The sequence below is a fragment of the Leopardus geoffroyi genome, chromosome B3 (assembly GCF_018350155.1).
Source record: "Leopardus geoffroyi isolate Oge1 chromosome B3, O.geoffroyi_Oge1_pat1.0, whole genome shotgun sequence".
NCBI lineage: Eukaryota > Metazoa > Chordata > Mammalia > Carnivora > Felidae > Leopardus > Leopardus geoffroyi.
Window position 1 is genome coordinate 111143756 of NC_059337.1, and position 27388 is coordinate 111171143.

General features: G+C 56.1%; 2 protein-coding genes across 13 annotated transcripts in view; one reads left to right on the forward strand and one right to left on the reverse strand.

The window, feature by feature from the left end:
* The window catches only part of PLEKHG3 (pleckstrin homology and RhoGEF domain containing G3), a 41879-nt gene extending 34984 nt beyond the window's left edge, over window positions 1-6895 (forward strand). For 4 of the 11 annotated variants that reach the window (XM_045451246.1, XM_045451248.1, XM_045451241.1 and 1 more), the window contains 5 exons: window positions 353-391; window positions 835-854; window positions 2236-2349; window positions 3632-5030; window positions 5505-6895. In XM_045451246.1, coding sequence (XP_045307202.1) covers window positions 353-391; window positions 835-854; window positions 2236-2349; window positions 3632-5030; window positions 5505-6238 — 2306 coding nt within the window. In that variant the 3' untranslated portion in view covers window positions 6239-6895. Of the gene's footprint in view, window positions 1-352; window positions 392-831; window positions 855-1356; window positions 1738-2235; window positions 2350-3631; window positions 5031-5504 lie in introns of all 11 variants that reach the window. The other 7 variants (XM_045451247.1, XM_045451245.1, XM_045451240.1 and 4 more) reach the window with 3 other exon arrangements.
* Window positions 6896-8373: 1478 nt separating this feature from the next.
* Window positions 8374-27388, reverse strand: part of SPTB (spectrin beta, erythrocytic) — a 129299-nt gene continuing 110284 nt past the window's right edge. The window contains exons 28-37 of one of the 2 annotated variants that reach the window (XR_006705092.1): window positions 26272-26410; window positions 25716-25800; window positions 24687-24883; window positions 24333-24382; window positions 23766-23844; window positions 14332-14582; window positions 11839-12012; window positions 11555-11597; window positions 10784-11442; window positions 8374-9464 (exon numbers count right to left, since the gene is read on the reverse strand). Coding sequence is in view for 1 of the 2 variants with exons in the window: in XM_045451236.1 (XP_045307192.1) it covers window positions 11275-11442; window positions 11555-11597; window positions 11839-12012; window positions 14332-14582; window positions 23766-23844; window positions 24333-24382; window positions 24687-24883; window positions 25716-25800; window positions 26272-26410 (1186 nt within the window). In the remaining variant the exon portion in view is untranslated. Of the gene's footprint in view, window positions 11443-11554; window positions 11598-11838; window positions 12013-14331; window positions 14583-23765; window positions 23845-24332; window positions 24383-24686; window positions 24884-25715; window positions 25801-26271; window positions 26411-27388 lie in introns of both variants that reach the window. The other variant, XM_045451236.1, reaches the window with a different exon arrangement.

Sequence of the window (27388 nt, forward strand, 5' to 3'; positions counted from 1 at the left end):
ATGCGCTGATGTGCTTCTTGCAGGGAGGGTGGGGCTTGAGGTAGAGCCAGGCATCTCCAGAGATGTGGCCGGTTGGTCCTAGGAGGCAGCATGGGGCTCTGGCTCCGGAACTGAGGGCCCTGGGTGAGGCACACTAACGCAGCGATTGTGGGCAGAGCTGCTCCTGGTGCTGGCTGGGGGTGGCCCGGGCCCTGCTTCCCTGTGTGGTAGGTACGGAGCCCCAGAGCTGAATGGCAGCCAAGCTGGAGGGAACTTTGAGCTGGTGGTGTCGGTGGCGCTGTGAGCATGGGACTAGGGCCAGGCACCGCTGTTTCCAGGCCTGCACTGACTGTCCATTCGCTTTCCTTCTCAGAGCCCACCAGACACCTGCTCAGGCAACTCAGTGAGAAAGGTGAGTGTGAGCATGGCCGGGCCTTCCCGGCAAGCTCTAGGGTAGGGGCAGGGAGGTGACACAGATAGCCTTCTGGGTGGGGGTACTGAGGACAGTTTAGAGGGGACGCTGCCTCCCTTCCTCCTTCCTCCCTGGAGGTGGGCCTCATCCCTTGCTGTCTGGGGAGGGGGCTTGAGTCCTTCCTCCTCACACACTCCTTGCACCCTGTCCTCGGGGGACAGCAGGAGAGAGTGACGCACACAGGCCCATGCCGCTCTGCATCTCCCAGGGCCTCTGCTCTGCCAGTCATTCCTTTGAAAGCCCAGGAGACCGGGTGAGGGTTCTGGGAGTGGGAGCCCTTCCCCAGGGGGCTCCTGGCTTCTATAAAGAGGCTCTTCCTCTTGCTTACCCATCTCTTCTCCCCTCTCCCTTGCCTGCGTGCTGGGACCCTGTGGTGGCAGCAGGTGGAACAGCGGGAATGAAGGTAAGGCCGATGGGCAGAGAGGACTGGCCTGACGGAGGGGGGGTGGGGCTGCCGGGTCATCGCCCTCGCCCCTTCAGCTCTCACTGTCTTCATGCATTCCATAAATACCTATCGAGCACCTCCTGTGTGCCGGCCTCTGTCTTGAGAGTCACAGAGACGAATAAGCCATGGCCCTTGCCCTGGGGACCCTTCTGTACCCTTTTCCTGGAATGGTACCCTGGTGGTGGCCCAGACTGGATCTTCTCCATTTTCTCTCTCTGGGGCAGGCAGACCTCGCTGGGTCTTGAGTTCCTGACCAGGCTCCAGCCCCAGCTTTCCCAGGTCCCAGCCTTCCACCTTGAGGACCCCCACCCCCACCCTCACTGGGCCCTGGTGGACACCAGGGGTTGGGTGTTTAAGTGTGGCTTTCTCTGGGTAAAGCCTCCCCACCCCCAGCCGCTGGCAGGAGGAGGGAGGGGGCTTGCCCAGAGGCTGGTCACGAGGGGTCTTGTGCTCTGAACAGCATGCAGGCAGTGCCGGCGCTCTCCTGGACTTTGGGCGGCCTCCTCGTGCTCAGGGCATACAGCCAGAGGCTGAAGGGGCTGCCCGGGAGGAACAGGAGGAGGAGGAGGAGGAAGAGGAGGAGGAGGAGGAGGAGGAGGTGGTGGAGGAGGAGGAGGAGGAGGAGCAGGCCTTTCAGGTGTCTCTGGAAGACTTGGCAGGGCATGAAGGCAGCAAGAAGGGGGCCAGGCTGGAGCCCCAAGGCTCGGAGGAGGAGGAGGAGGAGGAGGAGGAGAGCCTGGCAGTGGCGGAGCAGGTAGCCGACTTTGCCAGCTCCCTGCTGGCCGCCCTCCACTGCTGGCACTATCGGGCCAACGCTTTACTTTTCTCCCGGGGCGCTATGGTGAGGTGTCTCTTTGATCTCCCCTCCTCCTTGCATGTTCCCTGGCGAGTGCATGCCCATCCGGGAGTTCTCTCCCCTGCCCTCCCACCCCTCCATCCTGTTCCTTCATTCCTGCCATCAGCACCTAACCCCTCGCCTGCTGTCACGCCCCGGTGAGCCCCTGGCATGTGCTGTTCCAGTACTGGGCGTGAACTAGCTTACTCCCCAGTGAGCATGACTAATGGGATGGGGGCGGTGGGGAAGGGGGAGAAGCCAGCACACAGCGGGGCTGGAAGGGGCAGGTGGGTCGGACTTTCCTGAGGCTGCGCACCTGGCAGGGATTTCTGCATCCCCCGACCTTGCAGTTCAGGTTGACTGTGGAAAGGCTCAGGTCCCAGGCTGGCTCTCGATACAGCCCAGCCGCCTTGGGGGCTCAGAAGGTTCTGCCCCTGTTGGGCTGCAGAAGGGACGAGCTCCCAGCTGTCCCAGGAGCTGATGATGGCCCTCTGCTTCCTGCAGGAGAAGGGGCGTAGGGAGTCTGAAGGCCCCAAGAGCCGCAGAAGGCCCGGCGGCCGGTCTCCCACTAGTGCTGAGAAGCGCATGAGCTTTGAGTCCACCTCTTCGCTGCCAGAGGTGAGTGGCCGGCAGGCAGAAGGGGGACGGTGCAGGAGTGCCCGGAGCGCCTGGTCCGCAGGTGGGGCTTCCGGGCACGGGCTCTCCTGTTGGGCCCGTGGGGACAGATTCCCTCCTCCACGCCCCAGGACTCTTTACCCCTTTAGGAAGCCTGTCTGGCCTGTGAGCGTGTGGTAGTGTGAGCGGGCAGCTCCTTTCTTTGGGCAGGTGCAGACTCTCGTCAAGGGCCATATTCGTGGAAGTGACCAGATTTTAGGTCCCTTCAGCCAGGCCTCCTGGTATACAGGGCGTAAGGCCCTGCCCCCACCAGCATGCCAGACATTTAAGTCACACCTGTGCCCACCTGGGTATTGACATCTACTGGGCACTTCCTGCTTGTCCGATGTTTTGTTTCTTCCTTCTGTTGCCTGCAGCAGCTCAGGTAGAAAGAGGCTGAGAGAAGTTGAGTGACTTGCCTGACATCGGGCAGCTGCCGAGGGGCAGAGCTGAGGTCAGAACCTGTGACTCAGAAGCCCCCCTTCCGCTTCCTGGCACGCAGGCCTAAACCATGGGTCCTGCTTTGCAGACTTGGGACTAGAACCATTGGAATCGGGTCTGATTCCTTAGAATGTAGCATGTTTGCTCTTTTTCCCGAAGGTCCCTGTGGAAGGCTGCCTGTACTGGCTGGTTTCGTGGTTCAGATCACCTTCAAGGTGGTCAGGAGGAAGTTCTTGAATTCGCTTCCTTCCTTGCCTGTCTGCTGGGCATCTGCAGAGTTGTGCATAGGGCCAGAGGCTGGCTGGTAGGAGCCAGATGCCGGTCTTCACCCTCTGACAGGACTCTAGCATGGGGTCCTGTTGCGCTGTGGATCCTCATCCACACAGGAGGTCCTTACCCCTCAGGGAAGGTGGGTCTGAACCCAGAACAACCCCCATGTGGCCTCTAGGGCCTTAGGGAAGCTGCCTCTCCATCAGGCATACCGTGTGTTGTATGCTCCCACCTTGTCCCTCTGGCTCCCAGGCAGGCTGCCACTGAGAGGTGCCAACACCACCCAATATGTGTTCTTAGAATTGTCCTTGGGTTTTACGACCCAAGCCCCCTCGCTGCATGATGGCTGGGGGTCATCACCACATTCCTCTCTCTAAGGACCTGTTTCCCCACTCTTGAGTTGTGCTCATTCTCATTGCCTTTGGTCCTAAACTGCATGCCCTCTCACTGAACCGAGAGAGCAGGTCGTGCTGTCCGCTTATCCTTTGGATCTCATGAGGGAGGGTTTTGGCTCACATGAGTTCTGTTATCCCAGGTTGAGCCAGACCCTGAGCCTGAGACAGAGCAGGAAGTATTTGCTGCTGTGGAAGCTGCCAGCATCGAGGAGGTGCCCTCAGACATGGAGTCTCCAGAAGTCCTGGAAACACAGCTTGATGCCCACCAGGAGCTGCTGGGGATGGCCCCCCCGGGTGACATGGTGGACTTTGTGGTGGCCGAGAGCACCGAGGACCTTAAGACTCTGAGCAGTGAGGAGGAGGAGGAGGAGGACATGGGTGCCACGCAGGAGCCCGAGAGCCTCCTGCCACCCTCTGTGCTGGACCAGGCCAGCATCATTGCCGAGCGGTTCGTCAGCAGCTTCTCTCGGCGGAGCAGCCTGGCCCTGGAGGATGGCAAGGCCAGCGGCTTTGGGAGCCCGAGGCTGACAAGCCGGAGCAGCAGCGTGCTCAGCCTAGAGGGCAGCGAGAAGGGCTCGGCCCGGCGTGGCAGCACCACCGACGCCCTCGGCTCGCAGCCACCCCCAGAGGTGGACAGCGGTGTGGGCATGGCCACGGAGAGCAGCCCTTCGGTCAACGGGACGGAGTCCCCGAGCCCAGGCTGCCCTGCAGAGCCCGACAGGTCTTCCTGTAAGAAGAAGGAATCGGCACTCTCCACCCGAGACCGGCTGTTGCTGGACAAGATCAAGAGCTACTATGAGAACGCGGAGCACCATGACGCGGGCTTTAGCATCCGGCGCCGAGAGAGCCTCTCCTACATCCCCAAAGGGCTGGTGAGGAACTCCGTTTCCAGATTCAACAGCCTTCCCAGGCCGGACCCAGAGCCCACGGCTCCGCTGGGGCACAGGAGGCAGGTGGGCTCCCGGCCGGCTTCGTGGGCTATGTTTGACCTCCCAGGCCCCGGCCAGGCGAGCGCTGGGGAGCCAGCTCCTATCACAGATGCTGAGTTCAGGCCGTCTTCAGAAATTGTAAAGATCTGGGAGGGAATGGAGTCTCCCGGGGAGAGCTCTCACAAGGGGCCTGGCCAAGGCCAGGCCAATGGTTTTGACCTGCACGAACCGCTCTTCATCCTGGAGGAGCACGAACTGGGGGCCATCACCGAGGAGTCGGCCGCCGCCTCCCCTGAGAGTGCCTCCCCCACGGAGCGGCCCAGCCCGGCCCACCTGGCCCGGGAGCTGAAGGAGCTCGTGAAGGAGCTGAGTGGCGACGTCCAGGGGGAGCTGGTGGCTCCACTGCACCCGCGCATCGTCCAGCTCTCCCACGTGATGGATGGCCGCGTGAGCGAGCGAGTCAAGAACAAGGTCTACCAGCTGGCCCGCCAGTACAGCCTGCGGATCAAGAGCAAATCTGTGCCAGCCAGGCCACCGCTCCAGTGGGGAAAGGCGGCTCCCACCGTTCCCTGCCTGCAGGAGGAGGCTGGAGCGCCCTCGGGCGGCAAAGGTACAATGAGGGGGTGGGGAGTGGGCCCTTCCCGCAAGTCTGGGGTGGAAGAGCTTTTGAGGAGCAGGTTGGCTCCTGGAGGAAGGTGACCCTGTAGAACCAAGACCAAAGAGAGGGCTGGACTCCACACGCAGGGCGGTGCGTGGCCCTGCTATAACACCCTCACTGCGCTCCCCCGGCCCTTCCTGTGGAGCAGAGACCTGGGGGAAACGTGGCCATGGGCCCGCTCTTCCAGGGGAGGAAGCTCTCGTCTTTTCCTGTGACTCCTGACCCCACGTCCAACTGCCTTTTCCTCATTCTTCCCATTGCCCTCCGATAAAGGGGCCGTGGATGGTGAATGTGACTTCTCTGCCATCACAACCCAAACCCCAGTAAGCAGCCCTGGCTGGAGTGGGAGCAGAAGGCAGTTCTGAGTCCTCACTTGCCCTCTCCCCTCCTGCCCAGTGGGTCAGTCAGCTCACTCTCTCCCCACAGGTAAGAGAAAGCCGGTGCTGTCCCTCCTCAACGATGAGCAGACGGTGGCCCCGGAGCACAGCCCGCCCAAGCCCTGCTCTCCTCGGCATTGCTCCTTCAGCCCCACTGCTGCCAGCCCGAGGACCACCTCGCCTGGGGTCCGGCCCTCCTCTCGAAGCCCCCTCAGCCCCTTCGACACTGAGACCTTCAACTGGCCTGATGTCCGAGAGCTCTGCTCCAAGTACACCTCCCACGATGAGGCATTCCAGGCCGAGGGCAGTCGGCCCCGTGGCCAGCCTGTCAACCGGAGCCGCTCGGTGCCAGAGAACATGGTGGAGCCCCCTCTGGCGGGCAAGGTGGGCCGCTGCTGCAGCGTGGGCGCCAAGAGGGGCCGGGCAGACCCAGAGGCCACCCAGCCCCAGCCTCCTGGGGGATTGCCCCAAAGCAGGCCGGTCGGAGAGGAAGCCCTGTATGTCACCGCAGACCTCACCCTGGAGAACAACGGGCGGGTGATCGTCATGGAGAAGGGGCCTCTGCCCTGCCCCGCTGCGGGGCTGGAGGAGGGCAGTGGCCAGAGACCAAGCTCACCAGCAGCCGCGGTGGGACAGGGCCTGGATTTCCAGGAGTCTGGGATTTCCAGGAGTCCAGAGTATTGGCCAAAGGAAGAGGGTCCCAGAGACCCAGTGGACCCAGGCCAGCAGGGCAGAGTGAGAAACCTGAGGGAGAAATTTCAGGCCTTGAACTCTGTAGGGTGATTCTGAGTCCAAGGAGAGGGAGGAGCCGTGTGGCTGTGGGGGGGGGGGGGGGGGGGGGGGGGGGGAAGGACGGAGAGGGACCACGGCAGGCTTGCCCTCAGGCCTGGCTCACCCTGCTCACGAGGGCCCCTGGAAGAATGCTCCGGGGTACCCGGCAAGTGTCTTCACTGGGAACCGGCTGGCGCACCCCTGGGCTCGGGGCGACTTTCCACAGGCCCAGTTGAGCCTTTCTTCCCACCGAGGCCAGTGTGACCACTTCCCTTGTATATAGTTCTTTGGTGAGAAGCTGAATATTTAAGCTCTCCTCTTCCCAGGGAGAGCAAGTCGTGCTCAGGCCTCCAGTGTTGGGCTGACCACTGCCGGGCTGAGGCGCCCACCTGGAGGAGTCGTGGGGAGGTGGCCTGGGGAGGCTTTCCTCTTTGTGTCTTTTCTTAGGATCCAGGCAGGAACCAGGCCCATAATTTATTGCTTCCCATTCCGCGGTATATTTGTGTGTGCACGTGAGAGTTTGTGTTCTTTTGTTGTGGATTCCTCTCCCGTGAAGAATGTAACGCGCTCAGTTCAGGTACTTTTGTAGGTTGTCTTGCTGATCCTGTGGTTGTCACTAATGTATATACATTTCGTTATTTGCCAATGGTTCAATAACCACTGCTGACCGACCGGCCTGTGTGTGGCTCCTCACTGGGCCTCACTGGGGTGGGGACGGTAGATCAAGGCCAGGGATGTCTTAAGGAGGCGGGCTGCGGGGGTTGTTGCTGTCACAGTCACTCATTTGTCATCTGTGCTCACAAAGCATAAGGCACCAGGGTGCTCGCCGGGGAGGCTGGGGCAGCAGCGTGTGCAGGAGGGAACTTGTTTTCTGTCTACCCCAGCCTGGCATCCTGTCGGTGGCGGGAGTTGGGGGTGGAGGGACCAGGCCAGGTTTTAGCTTCCTCAAGGACCAAAGTTCGACTAAACAAGGTGGGGGAAATGAATGGAACGTTTTTCTAACAGGCGGAAGTTTCCAACGTCTGGTGCCCTTTACTCTTCTCTCCCTCTCTAGTTCCCAAGAGACATCCTAAAAGGCAAGGATTCTAAACTTGGAGCCTAGACATGTCTTGAGGTGGCCTGCAATATTGTGTAAAGAGAGCAAGTGCATTTTTTCTGGGATGGAACCTCAGTTTTCATCCCGTTCTCAAAGGGTCTTTTCTTGAAAGGGCTAGGAATGCCTGCCTGTTTCTAATTGGGCTTTCTTTCTGCCCTTTCTCTGTGGCGCACCAGCCTTGTTTGGCCCTGTTCCTGCAGGCGTGTGTTCCCACAGGTCTTGTGGGTCAGGGCTTCGTGAGCTTCTGATCTCAGAGGACAGACTCGGCCTGAAGGCAGGTGTGCAGAGTCTAAAGAGGCCAAGGGAAGAGTGGAGGCCAGGGGAGGCCTCTCCGAAGCAGCAGCAGACAGGGCTAGCCTGTGTTCTACCCATTGTCTTGAATGTTATGCGGTTTCCACAGTTGCTGAGGATAGAGGCGTGTGTTGGGGTATGACGCTCAGTAGCTATAAATTTACTGGAGAGGACGCCCAGGTTCTGGTCCCAACCTCTTGCCATTAACTAGCCGGGTCACCTGAAACTCTTGCTTTTTCCTTATCTACAAATCGAAGGAAATGGATGACGTACAGCTTGTCAAACTCCCTCAGACTTTTCAGGGGGTAGGGTCTGGGAAGTTGCAGTGAACACCTTCCCCAGGTGATCCGTAACCATCTAGGCGTGATGGTGAGCCCTGAACCAGCCCACTGGTTCTCACTACCAGTGAGAATGGTCAGTGGAGCCTTTTGAAAAATGGCGATGCCTGTTTCGCCCCCCCCCCCTCCCCCCCGCCCCGGACCAAATGACCAAATGAAATCGCCTCTCTGGAGATGAATCTCAGGCCAAGTGAGGGCCAAGATCTCTGTCCAGAGCTCTGGGGGGGAAAGGCTTGCCGAACGCATGAATGAGCAAGCGCTCTCGGTCTCAGGCAAAGCACGGCTCCTGGGTGGTGGCCTAGGATTTTCCAGGGACAATCCAGAGAATGTCCCTTTGTCTCCATGGTGATACCCCCTTGCTCAACTACCCTTCCTGGGTCCAGTTCAGAGGGAAACAAAACCAGTCAAATCAGTGAGAAAGATGGAGCATTATTGATTTATTAGAAAAACTAGTAAATGGGTTTTCTCTGGTTGGTGGAAGCACATTTGAGCAGGTGGAGGACAAGGCCCCGCTGGCCCCAGGGCCAGCCCCAGATCGCGTGGTCTGTGCCCAACAGGGCTGCAGTCGTGTGTAGCTGCCTCCTCCTCCCTTGTGTCCTCCCTGAGCTTGCTTGTCCAAAGGACCAAGTCATATGGTCCTGGATCCCTGTCTGCTCCCACTAAAGGGAGGGGAGAGAGATCCAGGACCAACCTCGGGGACCCTGGTTGCCCTCCAATAGGCAGGAAAGAGAAATGGTGTGGTGGGGACGCTGGGCCTTCCACAAGCTTCCTGTTACTGGTGCTAGTTGTGGGGGCCGGGGGGAGGCCTGAGTACCCTCCATACCCCCCTCAGCCACTCAGTTCAGGCAGGGGGTGAAGGGGAAAGAGAGAGGGAAGGAGGACTGCCTGACCATGCCCAGAAGGAGCTTCGTGTAAGCTGCCCTGGGGAGGAAGCCTGTTATGCTGGTGTGGACGGGAGCTGTGTCAACCTAGTTTGGGAATACCGTTAAAAGACTACAAAGTAGAAAACGGAAGGAGGGGAAAAAGAAACCTTGCCAGGGCACCAGGAGCTTAGCCCCAGGTGGCACAGTCTCCCAAAGCTGGGCTCCTGTAGGCTCAGTCCTGTCGGTTGAGTGCCTCGGGGCTTGCGTGATGGGAGAGGGATATGTGGGGAGCTGGCAATAGATGGGCCACATGCAGCTGGCTGCCAGTCTGGGGGACCCGGGGTGGTGAAATCCTACCTCTTCCTTTGGGATCCTTCCATTCTTTGGACTATGGAGTCACTTGCTGGAAATGTCTCACCTCAGTTGCAGCTTTGGCACACATGGAGGGGACAGGGTGGTCCTTGGTCTCCCTAAAGATTGGCCCAGGGAGAGGAGGAAGATTCTTGCCACTATCTGCCTTGGAGCAGGACATGCCCTCAGATGCACTAGAGGCCTTCTTCATCACCAGTTGAGTATGGTCACCTCACTGCCTCCTGCCTTGGTTTCCCCAGATGGAGAAAGAGGCTGGTGAATGGTATATACTAGCTTTCCTGTAGATGCAAAGAGGGATGCAGGATTAGATGCAGAGAGGCCAAGTGAAGACCCTGGCTCTAAAGGTGGGGCCACCTGATCTGGGGGGTGCTGGGCTCTATTGGAGAACTTCCCTCCTGTTCTTGTCTGCTGAAGTTAGCTTCCCCTTGGCAGGGTGGTATTGATCTCTAAGCTGTGCCTGCACTAGGGGCTCCTGGGAAGGCCTAGTGACTCTGGATGCCTACCCTTGGAATTGTTATGTGGGCCTCACCCACATCCAGAGGAATCATCTGGGTGCGTCTGAGCCTCCTCATGGGGAAGGTAATGGAACAGCAGCCCCTGGGACTTTTATGGTCTCTTCAGGGGTAACACCTGCTGCCCCCAGCATGACCCCTCTTTTGGACCTAACCCCAGTCCAGACGCTGGGCTGGCACTGTATTGCTTTCAGGGTGCTGGAGGAGATCCTTGTTGGAACGAGTGCCCTCTTCCCTCCAGAAGTCTGACCTTAACAGCATGGGGAAGGCTATCCCTGGGCAAATAGGTTGTTGCAGGCCTCCTTTAGGCTATGCTTTGGGAAGGGGGGAGGGGTGTTGGACGTTGGGTGACCTCTGCACCCATGTGACTTTCCCACGACCCAAGGCCAGGACCTTCAGGAGAAGCGGAGCAAGGGGTGCCATACCCTCAGGGCCCAAACCCAGCATTTGTCCCAGCTGTCCAGGGGTTGTGTTATATGGGAGGTAATACCCAGGTATGGTTCCTTTTGCCACCCCAGAGTGACAGGTCATGAACTTTGCTGTCCGTCCAGCCAGCACCCTCAGATGGTACCAGCTGCAGACAGGACACACTGGGCATTGGGCTTTGGGCTGCTTTGCTGTAGGTGCTGGGGCATCTTTCTTGTATCTAGGAATCTGTACTGTCTCCCTGAGGGGCCCTGGGGCTGAATCGTACTGTGCTGGTTTGGTGGGGAGGTGGGGAGGGTCCTAGAGTGGAGAGGCAGAGCCCTGGGCAGTGTCCAGGTCTGTCTGTCTCCTCCACCTCTGAGCCTTATGCTGCTCTGTTGTTTTAAGAAGACCAGCTTGAGAGCTTTTACCTCCCTTTTACCACCTGTGGTGGTAGCAGAGGGCACCGGAGGCAGCCTGAGGCCCTTGCATATAAGACCCACCAACCTTGGACTGCACCGTTTTTTTGTTTGTTTTGGTGAGAGAGAGAAGAGGGAAGGGATCAGGTGGCCCTTGAAGTGAGAGTCCCAGTTCTGAGGAAGCCCAGTGGGGAGGAGGCCCATTGTGTCCTCTGGGTCCCCAGGGGCCCCTTGCCTAGAGCTAGAGCCCTGTGTGGTTACCTGAAGCTCCTTCCTCATGCCCCTAAGGGGCAGGTCAGGCGTTTCCAGTGTCCTCTTCTCTTTCCCTGGCTGTGACCAAAGGGGAGGTGGCCCCAAGCAAGATCTGCTTTGGGAGTGGGCAGCGTCTGAGGAACCTCTTCTCTCTTTTCCAGCTTTTATGGGGCTTGGGGGTTGGAGGGCCCTCATACTGGAGGAGGGGTGTGGGAGAGGAAGGCCTGTGCGTGGGAAACCATTTCCTGCCACAGGGGTCCCTGGCCTTCCCCCCGGACCGGGACTGCACGAAGGCGGAGGCAGGCGTCAGCCGGAGGGCGGAGGCAGGGATCGCGGCACGGCGGGCCCAGGCCACCGGATCGCAGGCGCAGGCAGGCGCAGGCAGCGGGTGGCCCGGGCGGTGGGCTGCGGGGAGGACCGGCCCCGGGCTGAGGCCCGAGGCCCCAGGCGCCCCACCAGTCCCTGCACAGCTCGGTCCTGCTGGCGGGGCTCCAGAGAGGCTACTTCTTTTTGGGGAAGAAGCTGAATCTCTTCTCCTTGTCTTTCTTGCCAAGGCTGGCGTCGGGGCCGGTGATGGAGGGCAGGGGCAAGCTCTGGGCCTTCACGCGGATGCTCTGGGATTCGTTGATGGCGGTGCTCACGCCCTGCAGCCAGGACAGCATCTCCTCCTGCAACGTAGAAGGGTCATGGGCCACAAAGGAGGGGGGTGCCCCGGGACTTCTGAGGGAGCCACCTGCTGCTTTGTCAGCAGGAGTCTGGGCTAGGCTGCCCTGTACTTACCTCATCCTTGCCATGGAAGAGCCACTCGCTGCCATTGCTCAGCCTAGGACAAAAAAAGGTTTCCTGCCATGTGGCCACCTCTGCCTGGACAGAGGGCTGGCTCACCCCACAGACCCAAGTCTCCCCCTGACCACAACCCTCAGAGGCAGGTAAAAATCTGGACCATCAGCCTCTTTGATTTGAAAAATGCTAGGCCTGGAGCTGGTCTCCTACAGGGGCCCCTGTCCAGCCACTGATGCCAAACTAAGCCTGCAGGGAATGGGCACGGGCCAGGAGGGCCTCACCTCAGCTTGAAGACATGCTTCTTCTTCTTATAGTTGGCAGCAATCTCACAGATGGCGTGTCTCAGGGCCAGGGGTTCCTCCCCATGGTAGGGCACCCCCAGCGCCAGGTTCTTGGCGTCCTTGTAGAAGGTCAGTTCGCTGTTCCGGAGAACACAGTACAGGTTGTTCCAGGACCTGTGGAAACAGTCAGGCAGGTCCCCCACGGTCCGGTTATGACAGCTCTGTAATGAATTCTAGCTTTACCATTTTGTAAAAAATTAGTATACTAGGGGCGCCTGGGTGGCTCATTTCCATGGGCATCTGACTCTTGGTTTTGGCTCAGGGCATGATCTCGCGGTTTCATGGGTTCGAGCCCCACATCAGGCTCTGTGCTGGCGGCATGGAGACTGCTTGGGATTCTCTCTCTCCCCCCCTCTCTACTCCTCTCCCACTCCTGCTGTCTCAATCTCTCTCAAAATAAACTTACAAAAAAAATAGTAACACATTTTATGGTTAAGAAAGGAAATAAAAATCATCTGCCTGTAATTCCACCATCAAAAGCTACTGTTAACATTTTACATATTCTAGTCTTTTCTATTCACACATTCACATTTTCTTCTATTCACGTATATAATGAAAATTGGGTTATACTGAATATTTAATTTCATATCCTGCTTTTATTTATATCCTTTTAAGATTAACACTATATCATGAGTGTTTTCCCATATCCTTCAAATCTTTCCCCAAAATAATTTTGAATTGCTATCTGGTATCCCACCATATATACAAATAATCCCTTTATTGGTGGGCCTTGTAATTACTGGAAATTCAAACAGTGCAGTTTAAACAGCAATGGGATAAACATTCATGCATAAATGTTTGCTATAGCTCTGATCTTACCTCGAGATAAATTTCTAAAAGTAGAATTATTGAGTCTAAGACCAATAGTGTAAACTTAACCTTGCAAAGCACTTGAGCATCCATTAGCATGTTTGATCCTTACCACACAACTGTGAAGTGAACAGAGCAGGGTTTTTGTCGATGGAGATATGCACGGTATACTGCACCAGCACTTTTTAAAGATACATACTTGTGCAAATCAAGACTCAGCTGATGTTTGGGAGATGAGCTCATAAGCTAATGTGTGGGCTGACCTGAGCTCCTTGACTGGCCAATGGGAAACAGGTTGCCTTTTTACCTCACAGTAATGAATGCTGGGAAACATTAAGCTTTTCTTACTCCTCCTCCTCTTCCTTCGCGCCACCCCCCCCCCCCCCCGCCTCCCAACCCCCATTGCTCTCTTTCTCCTCCCTCCCTTTGGAAGGCAGGAAGGTGAAGAATTTTGGGGCACATGGGGAAGAAGGACTGCAAGTTCAGAGAGAGAACTTGACCTGTACTGTACAAGCTGGCTGCAGAGCCATTTTTACAGAGCCCAGCTTTCTGACACCCAGAGGGAGATCCTCCAGGAAGGGTCAGGGACCTTTCCTCTAGCCCTCACCACCTTCCTTGAGCTTGTAGCCCAAGTAAGGCAGTTGCTGAGAAGGAGCTGGGTCTTAACTGCCTTAAACAAATGACTTAACTTCTCTGAGATTCTGTTTTTCTATCTGGAAAATAGAATCTTCAATAGCACAGAGCAGTTGTGAGGATTTTAGCATGGTAGGTGCTCAGTCAATGCTAGTTTCTCCTTTTCTGGTGGACTCTGTATAAACAATAGACTTCTTCAGGGTGGTTGGTCCCCCAAATTCGTTTTTGAAATTTGAATTAGTTTTTTAGCCTGTCTCCCCAGTACAGGTTCTGTATGCAGCCCTGGAGCCCTGGGAATGTGGCTGCTTCAACCTCTCAAAGCTGTCCTGTGTCCCTGGGACCCTGGAAAGCTCCCCAAAAAACAGAGGCCCCCAGGGACCTTGGGTAGAAGCAGCTCTGGACAGACCGAATTCAAGGACATAACTGCCTCAGGGCCAGGAAAGGGCACAGCCTTCGAATGAGTTCCTCAGGGTCACAGAATTGCTGTATGACAGCACTGGGAGGGACCTCCAGAAGGCATGTATGCCGACCCCATTCTTCCTCTCCTATTTTACAGCGGGGGAAACTGAGGCCCAGATTTGTTAAAAAGTGGGACTTGGTCAAGGATATGTTGTTACTGCCAAGACGTACCTACCTGTTACCCAGCCCTGGATTAAAAAAAAACTAGTATTATTGAGAACCTACTCTGTGTCAGGCTCAGTATCTGTACCCAAGAGGCATGCTATCATCATCGTTATCCCTGTTTTGCAAATGGGGAAACGAAGGCTGAGTAACTTGTATGAGGGCGTAGGATTTGAACTCAGGACTGGAACTGAAGATAGGCTTTTCCCATCGTGCCAAGTAGCCCCTAGGCTGGCCCAAAGGGGTGCTCAGACCAGAGACAAAGGGCACCCTCTCTCCCAACACATACCCATGCTGCTGAGGCTCTGTTGGTGGAGAAGTCCTTGGGAGCCGCCCCCTCTCCCAGCAGGTGGCCCCTGCCTCACATACCTGTTGGATGCCTTCTTATTGGGCCCCTCCAGGTCATGCTTTCGGCCCAGGTAGCCCTCCATCTGCACACTGTACCCGTGGTCCCGCTGGGCTGGCAGCGTTGTAGGTTCGTCACCCTCGCTCAGAGGCGTGTCCAGGACTTTATAGAGAGGCTCGGTGGTGGGCCTCTCATCCCCACTGGATTTCTCCTCCTGTGGCCCTGGAGGGGGTGGCGGCTGCAGGTCCTGAGGCCACTGCCTCTCTTCTTCCCCCTGCTCAGGGTCATATGGGAGGAGCACACCTTGCTGGGGGTTCAGACCCAGGGGTGGTTACTCGGCAGGATTGGGAAGTCTGAGGTCCCCTCCTGACCTTGCTTCCTTACTGCTGTGTGCCTCCTGGTTTTCCCTTGACTTGCTGAGCCACCTGGTCTGCTTCTCTTAGACCCCGCCCATGCCTCTGGTTCCATTCCCACTCCCTCACCTTTCAACATAGTGACAGGAGGTTCTTAGAATGAGCTGAGGGGCCCAGGTGATGATTTCACTGCTGGGGGTTTCCAATGCAGCTGGCAAAGCCCTGGATCACTGCTGGCTCCAGGCCCCCCACCCCCGCTTCAGCAAAGGTGCTCCGACTCCAACTGAGTTGTATATAGGCTCTGGCAGGATTGCATAAGAAAGGTGCTATTCAACTGGAGCATTGAATGGAAACTCTGCTGGTACCTGCTCTGGCTAAGGCCCCGGAGCTAAGGGGTCAGGCCCTCAGTCCCCCTACCACCTTACAAAGGGAGAACCTAGATCCTCCCAGGTCAAGGTGCAGGACCAACTGGCCCTGCTCCCAGCACTGGACAGGGATTTGTTGCAAGTAGGGCAGTGCTTCCTAACCCTGGTTGCCTTCTGCAGTCCCCAACTTCAACAAAATACACCCTGGAGTGGGGTCAGCACATTGGTATTTCTGAATAAGCTTTTCATGCTCTCTAATGAGCAGCTGAAGTGGAGAATCCCCAGGTTAGGAGCCATCGCCCCAGGGAAAAGCTGTGGCTTTTACCTCTCTGCACTTCCCTTTGCAGGGTGGGGTGCTCCCGCCCCTACCCAGCCCAACGAGGGGCCTCCATGCCCAGGAGAAGGGGAGCCGACCTATACCCCAGCCGACCTATACCAACACAGAGGCATTGGTGATCTGCCTTCGTGCCCTGTTGCAGAAGAGGGGAGGATGGATGAGGGTAGCAGGGGGGCAGCCAGCCTCTCCCTGCCAGGTAGGGCACAGAGGAGTGTGTGCCAAATGGGCACCAATGCAGGCAGCCTAGCTTGAGCCACCTTGCTAGGACCCTGTCTCCAAGGCCTGACTATTGGAGACCTTACAGCACCAGGTGGGAAGGGTCCTATGCCACGTCTGGATGCCTGAAGGACCAAGGACATCACCCAGGAGGATCAGAACCTCCCCACGCAGTAGAGACTGCCCCCCTTTCTACTCCCTACTTCTTGCCCCACAACTGAAGGTGGAGGCCTGGAGGAGCCAGAGAAGAGCAGAGACCCTGTGCTCCCCATTGTGGGTCCTTTAGACCATGGATCAAACCTGAAACAGAGAAATGGAGGATGAGAGAATGTGGACACTACCCTGGATAGCAGATTGAAGGTTTAAACTGAAACAGACTGGGTAGGCTTTTCAGCAGATGGAAGTGACCAAGGATTGCCTGAGATGGTACGAAGGAATAGAAGGAGAGGCTCAATGGAGAGGTCTGAGGCAGTGATTGGAGGAAAGGTAAAGCTGGTCATGTTTGTATTCCATCAAATTAGGACAGTCCAATAAACAGTTTTAAGTTGGCTGTCCAGTAAGATCTCATTTAAAGAAAGGATAACATGACTGAAAAGTTTGAAAACCACTAACCTAGTCTACTGCCTTCAATCTACAAGGAAATCTATTCTCAGAGAGGTTAAGTGACTTACCCAAGGTCACACAGCTAACAGGTATCAAAAGAGCATGCACTCCAGAATTAGAAAACCTGAGTTTTTATCACATTGTTAGGCCTTTCAGCTTTTCCTTAGAGCCCCTTGAGCGCTGTGACTGGTTCACACTCCTCTTTACACATCTGCAGTACTTGTATGTTCAAGTGTCTGCAGTGAGCCAGCACCGGCCACAGGGATTTAGAGGCCTCAAAGCACTGCCTGGGTCATCTAGCAGGGTAGAAGGGCAAAGTTGGCAGGGATGAGCCTGGGAGCCTGGGTTTGGGCTTTTTCTTTGGACTCAATCAAGCCAACCTCTGACTTGGGTATAAAGGTTGGGAGGCGGATTATTAATGCAGAAGGTAAAGCCTCTTTCCACCCCCTACCTCTCCATCTGGCTGCACTGCTCCCCTTCATCCTGGGCCACCCTGCACCTGCCATGGGGTGTCAGAGAAGACCCTCTGCCACGTTTGCCTCTCACTCAGCCTCTACCCTCCTAGGACTGGTTTTACTAGGCACTGTCCACATATTCTTCCTATACTTACATTCTCTTAACATTTCTGAACTGTCTCTGGAAAAAAAAAAAAAAAAAAAGGCAGATTTTTCCAGGACTGCCTCCCAACTTAATCTCAACCTTTCTTCTGCTTCCTCCTAATGAGTGCCTGACCCACATCCCCTAGCAGGTACGTACAGAGGACCTGGCCTGTGTGATCAAAAGTTAAATGGCCAGGTTACGGGTTTTAGAAAATGGGAGTTTCCAATGTATGCAAACATTTCTTCTGTGCCCTTGACTATTCATGTGGAATAGACTGCCCTGAAGGCCAAGGCTGAGAAGGAGCTGAGGGTGAGGGTGAGGGGTAGAAGTGTCTGGCGGCTGCTGGCTGCCTCCCAGGCCCAGAGCTGGCAGCGCTGCTCTTCTGGGCTAAGGAAGGAGCCACAGATGAGAAAGGTGGGGCGTGGTTTTGGCCAGAGGGACCTTCCTTTCCCAGGCTCCAGGAGGAAATCTTCATGCTGTCTTCTAAAAAAAAGTTGGGGAAGGGAGGGGAGGTGGTGACTGTCGTCCTGCTGCTGCCCCCCAAAACCGTGCCATACTTTCATATGGAGATTCTGCCTTGCCCTACAGGGGAGGGGCTGTGGCCCAGAGCTGGCTACCTGTGTGGCTGTAGGGAGAGGCAGGTTCTGCCGAAGGGCCCTGGAGAGATGGTCTAAGAGTCCCTTCTGTCCTCTGTGTTGTAAGGTGGAAAGCCTGCTGCTTCAGCCCTTAGATCACAAGGAAGATGCACAGATTATAGCTACAGTGCTGAGGGTGCCTAGCCTGGAAACACCACCCACCGGAGCTGGGGACACTCAAAGAGGGGGACTGGAGGAAATTCTAGGTGTCAGGCTGAAGCAGCTGGGAGTCTAGACTTTAAGTGGAGGTGACAGCCTGCAGAATGGGCCAAGGCGGGGGCTGGGATAGAGGAGGGTGCTGCCTGTAGCATGGAGGTTTGGGGAACAGGTGGGTGAAGCAGGGGCATCTGAGAGGAGGGCGTATGAGCCGGCTGCTGGGATCATGATGTCAGAGGAGGGCAGGGGGCAGGCAGCATTGGCTGCTGGTAGGGGACATCAGGGGAGGAAAGGCACAGGCAGGAGAGGCTTTTAGGATGTCTGAGGATTGCAGTCAAACAGGGAGAGGCCCGGGTTCCTGACGGGCAGGAAATGGCCACATTTTCAGGGTCTTTTCAGCTTGACTTTTTAGCATATTGCCTTCCTAGGAAGCTGGCTTGGGCAGGGGAAGTAGGCAGAGCCTTGAGGATCTTCTCCACAAAGGAGGCTCAAGAATAGGAGAAGAAGGGGGACAAGATGGGTGCATTTCTGCTCTGGACTAAAGGAGATGGAGGTGTGCTTCCACGCCTGGCCGGGGGTGTAGAAGACAGCAGACAGACAACTAACACTCCAGTCCCCGGGAGAAAAATAACCTGGCCTGTGACCACAGGGTGTTTTGGAGTTTCTAGAAGATGCTCAGTGAGCCCAGATGTATTAACAAGCAAGGAAACGCAAGTGAGGAGGCTTGTCCCTAAAGGAGATATTGATAAGCGAGAACTAGGGTGTGAGGGTGCACCCAGGAAGAGGCCATTCCTCCTTGTGGTGCGATCGTCTTGCCTGCTGATCTCATGGCAGGGACTCAGCCCAGAGTGTATACGTAGGGGTATCTAGGGAGAGATGCTCCAGGAAGGCTGGTTTGGGAGGGCTCTGGCGATGGGTGTTAGAATTCACATGGAGGATGCTTCATTTAAGAAGATGAAGGACTGTAGTGAGGAACAGACAAAAAATGAAGACTGGAAATAATCTACTAGGTGCCAGATGTTCTACCTACATTCTCTCTTCCGATCCTCACAGTCTGAGGCAGGTATCATCCCTTATCCCTATTTTACAGATTCGGAAAAGTGGGGTCAGGGAGGAGTAACTTGTTCAGCCACACATCTAGTGAGTGAGGAGTTGAAGCAGAGCTGTCTGGTCGCTTCCTCCTACGGAATCCTGCTGCAGAAGGGGCGGGGTACTGTTGCTCCAGAGGAGAGCACCTACCAATGTGGTTCCTGCTCTACATTTGTAAGATGAGTCAGAAAACACCTGAACGGGCCAGAAGAGGGGCTTGGTGCTGGACACCTACTGCTGGATGCCTTAGGCAACCAAGTCTTGCTTCAACGGGTGGGGGGAAGCTGGCCACTTCTGCAGCCGAGAATTGCACTCTCCCCCAGTGTCTGATGTCTGGATGCTTGTCCTCTGGGTAAGGGGTGGGAAGGACTGTGGGCAGGCAGGTTGAGAAGACTGTTCAGAAGACAGCTGTTTACAAGAGAAGAAAAAGATTGTTGAGTTGAGAGCAGCCAAAGAAATCAAGAGATGGGAACTCAAGGCGAGCAGAGAGGGAATGCCTCCAGAGGGAAGGCAGGAGCAGCTGGGGTGGAGAGATGGGATGAGCCATCAGTCCATCTGAGATGACAACTGGGAAACCAGGGAAGATGACAGGAGGAGCCACCAGGTGAAGTGAGGGGAAAGGAGAGGGGAGTGTGCAGGGTCCCCTCAAACAGGGAGGGGAGGACCTGGTCCACCGCCCTCGTGGATGGGAGGCTTCCTTGGGAGTGGTCTTCACCATTCCTACCACCGGCTCTTCCAAGCCTGCCCCGGAGAAGCTGGTGGCTCCTCCATCCTGCTGTGATTCGGAAAGACTAAAAAGAGTTAGAAGATGCCCGCCCCCCCCCCCCATCCAGATCTTACGCCCAGTGGTCAAGTTGGCAGCTTCAAACCCCTTTTCTGAGATGCCTCCAATGTTAACGGAGTTCCGTCCTGAGTCCATCAGTATCTGGGATGCTCTGAAACACAGCTTGGAAGGAAGAATGCAGAGGCAGCCTTTGGAGCAGCCAGGCCAGGAAGATCACATGTGGCCACAGCATGGAAAGCTGGGCACACCCAGTGGTGGACACAGGTCCAGAAAGAGCCTGGAGTATCAGGGTGCAGTGCCAGACTGTAGGCAGACCCCTCCCCGCCGCCCCCCACACCCACTGATTCAGGCATCCTGGGGAGACAGCGCCACGCCCAGGTTTAGGGGAAAACAGAGACCTTTCCAGGTCCCTTCTGCTCATTAGGAACAAATAGGATTCGCACAGGCTGAAAAATGCCTGAAGCAGCAAGCAGTTCCTTTGGGCCTCACGGGGCGGGGAGAAAGGACTGGAACACTTGCTCGGGCAAGAAGAGACACAGCTGCTCCACACATCCCCACATCCCTTCCATCCAAGGACGTGGAGCCTGGCCTCTGGTTGCTGATTACAGCTTCAGGCTGCCTGCCAGGAGGGCTGTTCTGAGGAGAGCCTGGGGGGTGGGGGGTGGGGGTAGGGGCGACAGCCGCTGGAGCCAGCCAGGCACCTTCTGAAAGGTATGCCCGCTCAGCTCCTGGGGCACGTCCCTCCCATTTTCAAGCGCTGGTTACTGCCCTCAAGCTGCGGCAACCTCTGAAATTCTGGAAGGGAGAGGCGAGGGACCTAGACTCCCCACATTTACCCCTAATGAGATGCCCGTCCTTTCCCAGGCGGCCAGCTGCAGGCAGTCTTGGAAGGTCATGGTAAGAGTGACGTCTGTGAGCTGCACTTGGGTAAGAATCTTTCCTGACAACCTGATGAAGGGACCTGATAATGACCAGCACCCAGCAGTTGCTTTCCAGAGTAGCCTCAAGTTCCAGAGGCTGACAGGGCACGACCACGTGGTGAACACTGAAGACTGCCTCTTTCTTGTTGTCACAGCCCCTCAGAGCACCAGTACCTCTCAGGGATGCCATTCACATTGTCACAGCTGTCCCGTTGGGAGAATTCCTCAAGCAGGCCCCAATTCCCACCCCAAAGCCAAGAACTGGATGCCATGCACAGAAGACATCCCAGCACTGTCGGCTGGGACCTTTGAGCCTGGAGTGATCTGAAATGACCTGGATCCTCTGCAGTACCATTTTCCCCCGTGAAATCAATCACAACCTTTCAACAATCAACACCTCCCTGCAGATGCACTGGGGATTCTGAGGCACCCGGGGCCTGGGAGATGAGAATGCTTAGCAAGAACCCCAGGCCCTTCCCACAGCCACCCCCAGGATGAAGGGACACATACAGGCAGGGGGTACTGGGGTGACAGTGCCAGGCACTGAGAGGAAGGGGAACGCTCAGCCTGCTGCCAGGCCCCCATCCAGTGCCCCGGGGCCATCTTCAGGGCATAGACTTTGGCAGGAGCTGAGGCCCAACCCTGCCTCTCTTTCCCAAGCCAAGGACAAAGGCAAACACCCCAGCCCTTTGCCTCTTCTTTCCCATCCAGCCTCAGACCAGCTAGCACCTGACAAGCTAACAGGCTCCTTAGAACTAAGGATGGGACCAGAGGAAAGTGGGGAAACCCATCTCTCCCAGCCCCTCCCTTTATTTAAGTATACTGTTGATATACAGGAACGTTCTGGACTTTCTGCAATCCCAAAGAGGGCTTTATAAGGGTGTGGAGACCCAGGACGATTAGGTGGTTTGTATAAAATCATACAGGAAGGTTCTAGCAGCATTAAGGACTAGAACCCAATGTCCTGACTTCCACTCCAGAAGTTTTGGCTTTTGTGATACCTTATTTTTTTCTGCTTGGCCTCACGCACACACTTACATACTTACCTGTATGAAAGGACCAGTTTTTTTTACCAGAACGTGCTCTGATGTGGAAAGGTGGTGAGGGAGGCAATCAATTGTACAATGATGTATTTGAGGAAAAGAGGGACGTGGAATGCACTCCAGTCCATGTGTGTGTCTGCGTGTGCTTTTGCAAACACCTGGAAAGGGGGGGTATCGAGCTGGGGCCTGCAGGGTGGCCACCCGTGGTGTGTAGCAGGTGTCTGGTCCACTCCCATCTGTTCCCCGAAGCAGGAAGCCAGCATGCACTAGTGATGGGTTTACACATAAAGCAGCACCACATGGATGGATTCTACAGGGCACCCACACCAGACCACACACATGGGACAGCGTGAGAGCCACCCTAACCCAGGCCCGGCCGGGGAGAAGGCTCAGCACACTGCCAGCCCTTCCTGGGAGAGGCCAGTGGTTTCTGAAAAGGTGTCCCAGCCTGCGTGGGACCCATTTTCCTCTCTCCTCATATCAAAGACCGACTGGGTATCACACCCTCCCTTGGAGTTTTGTAGATCCTCATAAAACCCAACAAAGGGCTCAGAAAGGAGAAGCGGCAGGAAATTTGTTTCCATGAGGCCTCAGGCCTGGTATTCACTTGATTTGCCATCTGGATTCTTCCTGTAGCAAACACAGGCATCCTCCCATTTGACGGAGTGGCTGGCTCTTGGGAAGGGTCTCAGATGTGGGGTCGTTCCCACCTTCCAGAGATACTCAGGTCCAAGCAGGTTTTATTCCCCCAAACCCAGGGACATTCAGGTGTTGGATGGAGGCAGCTCTGACGCACACGTAATTACATTTGCACAGACGTACATGACACGGACAATGGAGTTGCTCAGGTGGCCACAAAGGAGCCCGCAGACCGGGGACACCACTGCACGTAAAGACACACAGGGACGCACAGCCGAAGCACAGGAGGTGCCGGACAGTCCCAGCCCCAGTGTCCACAGTTCGGGCAGCCCTCAAGTTCTCTCTCCTTCCGGCGGGGGCTGTTTCAGGCAAAAGGGGCTGGGACCAAGTCCGCCAGAGATCCCACATGCGGTGATGGGAGCTTCAGAGGGCACTTCTGGGAAGGACCCTCCATTGGGAGCCCAGGAATGCCCTCTGCTGGACATGAAGGGCTGGTGCAGCTCAGAAAGGGACTCCGGCCAGGCTGGAGGCAGCAGAGGGAGCTCAGAGTGTGGAAGAGTGTGTGAGTGTGAGTGTGTGTGGCTCTCAGGGGTGTGAGAAGGGCTGACAGACCTGACAGGGATTTTGCACAGGAAATAATCACTGTATGTGCATTTTTCTGGGGTGGTGCACATATCAGAAATTTCCACCTAGAATGCCAATTTCCCTTAAAGGTTCAGGCAAGCTTAACCGGGCAACTAGAGAGGTGGGGTACATGCATTGGTGAGCCATGCAAGGCACGTGCCGAAGTCTTGTCTTCTTCTCAGCCGCTCCCCAGGGCATTTCTCCAAAACCTAGGTTACAGCCTTACCCAGCTCCCTGTACAGACACCCTGGGTCTTTTCAGCTTATGGACCTATTCCTTCCTGAAGACATGTGCCCCAAGCCTCCAGCAGCTGGTTTGTCTTGCACTCTCCCAACACCTCCGTCAGCCAGGACTCTGATGCACCTTACTTTCCTACAAGTTTGGGGGACTGGCCCTGTGACCCAGAAGCCCTGGTGCTCTCCTTCACTCCTGCACAGCTCCGTGAAGTCTGTTCCTGCTTCAGAGCCAGCTCCATATCCAAACTCACTGACTCACAGGCATCAGGCCTGGGAGCAGCAAAAGGAAGGAGGCTCTGTGTAGGAGGGAGGGATCTGCTAGAGGGTGGCTGTCCCCGCTCCACTGCCCTAAATGTCTGTGGCTGGCGCAGGCGGGATCAGATGGTCTATTTGTGCATGAGAGAGAGAGAGAGAGAGAGAGAGAGAGAGAGAGAGAGAGTGTGTGTGTGTGTGTGTGTGTGTGTGTTCAGGGCCTACTGTGTGAAGGATGGACTGAGAGGGAAAATGGGAAAAAGAATGATGTGTAAAAATAAACCTTCCCTGGATAAACTGTTTCTCCTAATGTAGATGGTGATGTATTTATACAATAAAATTTATTAGACTAGATAATACCAAACTAATAGAGTCATATGAGTGGGCGGGCATGTCAGTTTCTTCTGGGTTGAAGGAAGGAGGCCAATTATTCTAGAGATTAAGGAAACCTAAGTTAAAAAGGAAGACTGATCTGAAGGAGGAGTCTGGAAGGCTGGGTGGTGTGCGCCTCTCCTCGCCTTCTGCCTCGGCTGAGCCTAGTAGGGATGAGCAGGTTCTGGCAGCAATGACTCCCAGGAACCAGACAAACCAGACAGGAAACTGACCGGGGACGTTCTCTCGGTGGCTGCTCGATGCGGACCTCGGGGAGCCTCCCCTGCTGTCTCGCCTTCCTCCTCTTGAGGCCTAGAGAGGACACAGCCCCTCTTTAGAAACCACCTCCCTGAGGCCGATGCCTACCCCCAAGGCACACACATCAGCTATCTCCTGGTCCAGGCCTCCTGGCAACAGGCACTTAGCAAGGAGCTGCTTAATCTGAAGAGTTATGGCAGATACTTCAGAAACGGTCATGGTCGTGCACAAAATGGCCTCTCGGGCACGTGTGCAGGTGGTGCCCAGAGCAGGGGAGGTGATTCTTCAGCAGCCACTGCTCTCTACCCATTTCTGCCTGTACCCCTAGATTCGAGGAAAACAAAAGCTCCTCTCTGCCTTTAAGCTACAGACACTCCAGATTTCTCTGGCTAGTGGCCCAGGTGTGAGAGGTCACATGTGCACTGTTAAAACATCAGGGGGCCTGTTTCTGATGAAAAAAGTACCCTCCCTCTCCCTTCCCACCCATCCTCCTTGGCAGAGTGCTCCTGCTGGGTCTACCGCCTGGCCCTCGCCATACTTACCCAGGCTCCTCCTCAGGTCTCTCTGGGGTCTGGCGTTCTTTTAGCTCAAGCTAGGGGAAGAAAAAGGCCCAGAGTATCAGAGCAGTCACAGAGAAGAGCTTGCTGTTAGACCAACTTTCTCTACAGATGGCTCCCAATACACCTGGTGTTTGTTCCTTTTGAAAATACTTACCCCTTTTGCCTTTCACATTCAAAAGTACTTTCTACCTCTCTCATTTCCTTCCCACTCTCCCCCTTGCCAAGCCTCTTACACTGTCCATGGGTGCCTAATAATGGGCTCAGAGCTCTTGAGATAACCACCCCCCACCCCAGGCATGGCTGCTGAGAGCCTCTCAGCGCCCGTTCCCAGCTCACCGTAGTGGGCTTCTCCAGGGCCGCAAAGCGCTCCGCCCAGCTGGCTGTGGATTTCTCAAAGGCTTCATGCCTCTTGATAAGCTTTTCCACACTATCCACCGTGTGTCCAAAGTCCCGGCTGGCCAGGTAGGGCTCCTGGGCGATCAACCACGCTTCGGCCACAGAGGCGTCCCTCGAGAACTGGCACACTTCCAGTACTGCCACGGGGAACAAGCCACAGATATCCCCACAGGGCCCAGGGGCCTGTTATCACCCAATGGGGGGCTGCTCAGCAGACAGGGAGCTAGCGGTCAGGCAGGAGGCCCGCACGGGTGCCGGTGAATTACGCGGACACCCTGCTCCGTGGTGACCTGCGCCAGAAACCACTCTATCCCCACGCCACACCAGGCCCCTTCCTCATCTCTACCCAGAGTTACATTTGAAAAACACGTTAATCAGAACTCGAATTTGAAAACAAAATGTAATTTAGAGGTCTCCTCTTGAGGAGCAGCCTTTTGCCCTGAACACCCTCTCTTCCCAGCCCGCGGCCAGCTCACATAATCACGCACAAGCAGCCATGGGCCCTGTAGGCCTTCCTGGCTTGTGCATGGCTCCTCCCTGAGTGGCAGGGTTTTCCACCTCTCCTGTCTCCAGCTGAGGAGGACAGAGCTCTTTCTGTGCCTGACACGCCTCAGATCAAACATGCAGGAAGCTCTAGAGCCTTACCCCGTGACCACCCCCCACCCCCAGATTACAGCTCTACAGGGACACCAGCCTGGCACGAGGCGGCAGCATCTTCCCAGCTCAGGTTCTGCCCAGACCCGGGCGAGCCCAAGGGCGAGCAGGGAGAAGGCATGCTGGCGGGTGAGAGGTGGGCTTCCAGCAGCCTGTCCACACAGGTCTGTGTGGACCCGAGAACCTTGCAGATGAGTGGTGCTGCGGGGGGCGGGGGCTCATCTCCAGGCAGTGAAAGTCACCCCTCCGTGCCCCTACCTCAGCAGGCATCTGCACGCCCTCCCCCTCCATGTTCTGGGTCCCAGAGGTACTCACACATGCGGAGCCGCTCCCAGCGGGCCTCCCACCTCTCGTTCATCTCCTTCCTCCTGTAGAGCACCTGCTTCAGTTTCTCGCTGATCTGGGGGAAGGAAGGGAGAATCACTCAGGCTTTGGGAAACCTTTCCCCTGCCTGGGATGGTATGCAAATGGATCCTGCAAAGCATGCTGGGTTTGGTCACATGGATCTGGCTTCAAGTCTGGCCCTGCCACTTGCCAGCTGTGCAACCCTGGGCAAGTTACTTAACCTCTCTGAGGCACATGTGCCTCACCCTAGGAAATGGGTGTTGCCAATCCCACGTGTGTGCATGTCACGGTTGGTTAGGCAGGTTGTGAGACTGCTCTCCACTACTAAGCTGCCAACCTTGGATGGGTTTGGTGAGGCTCTAATCCCTGGGCCTGCACACAGCCCTGGTGCTCCACGAGTGAAAGAAAGAGAAGTCTCCTCAGAGAAACCATGGCCCCCAGCACCTTCCCCAGGAAGCTGTCTGGCCCAGCAAGAGTGAGGGCAAGGACACGGAGGGGCTCATCTTCACCCCACTGTCCCTCTCACCTCCTCCGAGGCCTGGTGCTGCCTCTGCAGCAGGGACTCGCCCAGCTCCAGGCAGGCGCTAAAGTTCTTGCTCCGGGTTTCAATCTCTGCCTTGATGCCCTGGTGATACTTCATGAGCAGCTCCACCGAGGAGACGTCCCTGGGGAAGGGGGGAGGGTCAGGAATCGAGGAGGGAGTTTGGGGGAAGAAGGAAACTCTGGGTGACTCTGGCCTGCCTGATGCCAAGTCCTGACTGGAGAGGGCCACCCCCTGCCTGCCTGAGAGTCTGCACACACTTCCTCCTCTCTCTCTGGGCAGCCCAGCCCCAGCAGGAACACTGATGCCCTGGTGTCTGCCGTTGGTCAGTTGGCAGGGGATAGGCGGGGGATTTGGGAACCCCCAAAGAAGCCTGAGAACATTATTTGACAACAAAAAGGAATAAAGTACCGACACATCCTACAACATGGATGAACCTTAGAAAGATTGTGCCAGGTGAAAGAAGCCAATCATGAAAGACCACATAACATAGAATTCCTTTTCTATGAGCAGTCTAGTATAGGCAAATCTAGAGAGACAGAAAGCAGATTCGTGGTCGCCAGGGGCTGGGGGAGGAGGAAATCATGGGGTGATGACTACTAAAGAGTACAGGGTCTCTTTTAGGGGTGATGAAAATCTTCTAAACTTGGATTGCGGTGATGGTTGCAAAAAAAACCCCTGGATGGGGTACTTTAAAAGGCTGAATTATACGGTATGTGAGTTACTTCAGGGTAACAATGTTAAATATAAAGGCTTGGCCGTCAGGATGGGCACCCTAGGACACAGGGACAGAGGTGGGCTGGTGACCATTGCCTTTCATGGACAATGAGCTCCTTCCTGAGCTCCCCAGCCCAGCACTGGGGGGAAGAGTGCACAGTCTCGGACCTGCCCAGCTTCGGGTACGTGAAGTGCTTATTTTCACTGACAGCTGTGGTCCTCGCCCTGCCGTCAGATCTGAATGGCAGAGGTCTTTCTCACCACTCTCAGGGCTCCCTTCACTCTGAAGTGCTTGGTCCCCCCCACTAGAAGCTGAGCCACTCAGTTTCTGCCCAGGCCCAGCCTCAGGTGCCCCCACAGTCCAGGACTGTCTCTCCAAGGAGGA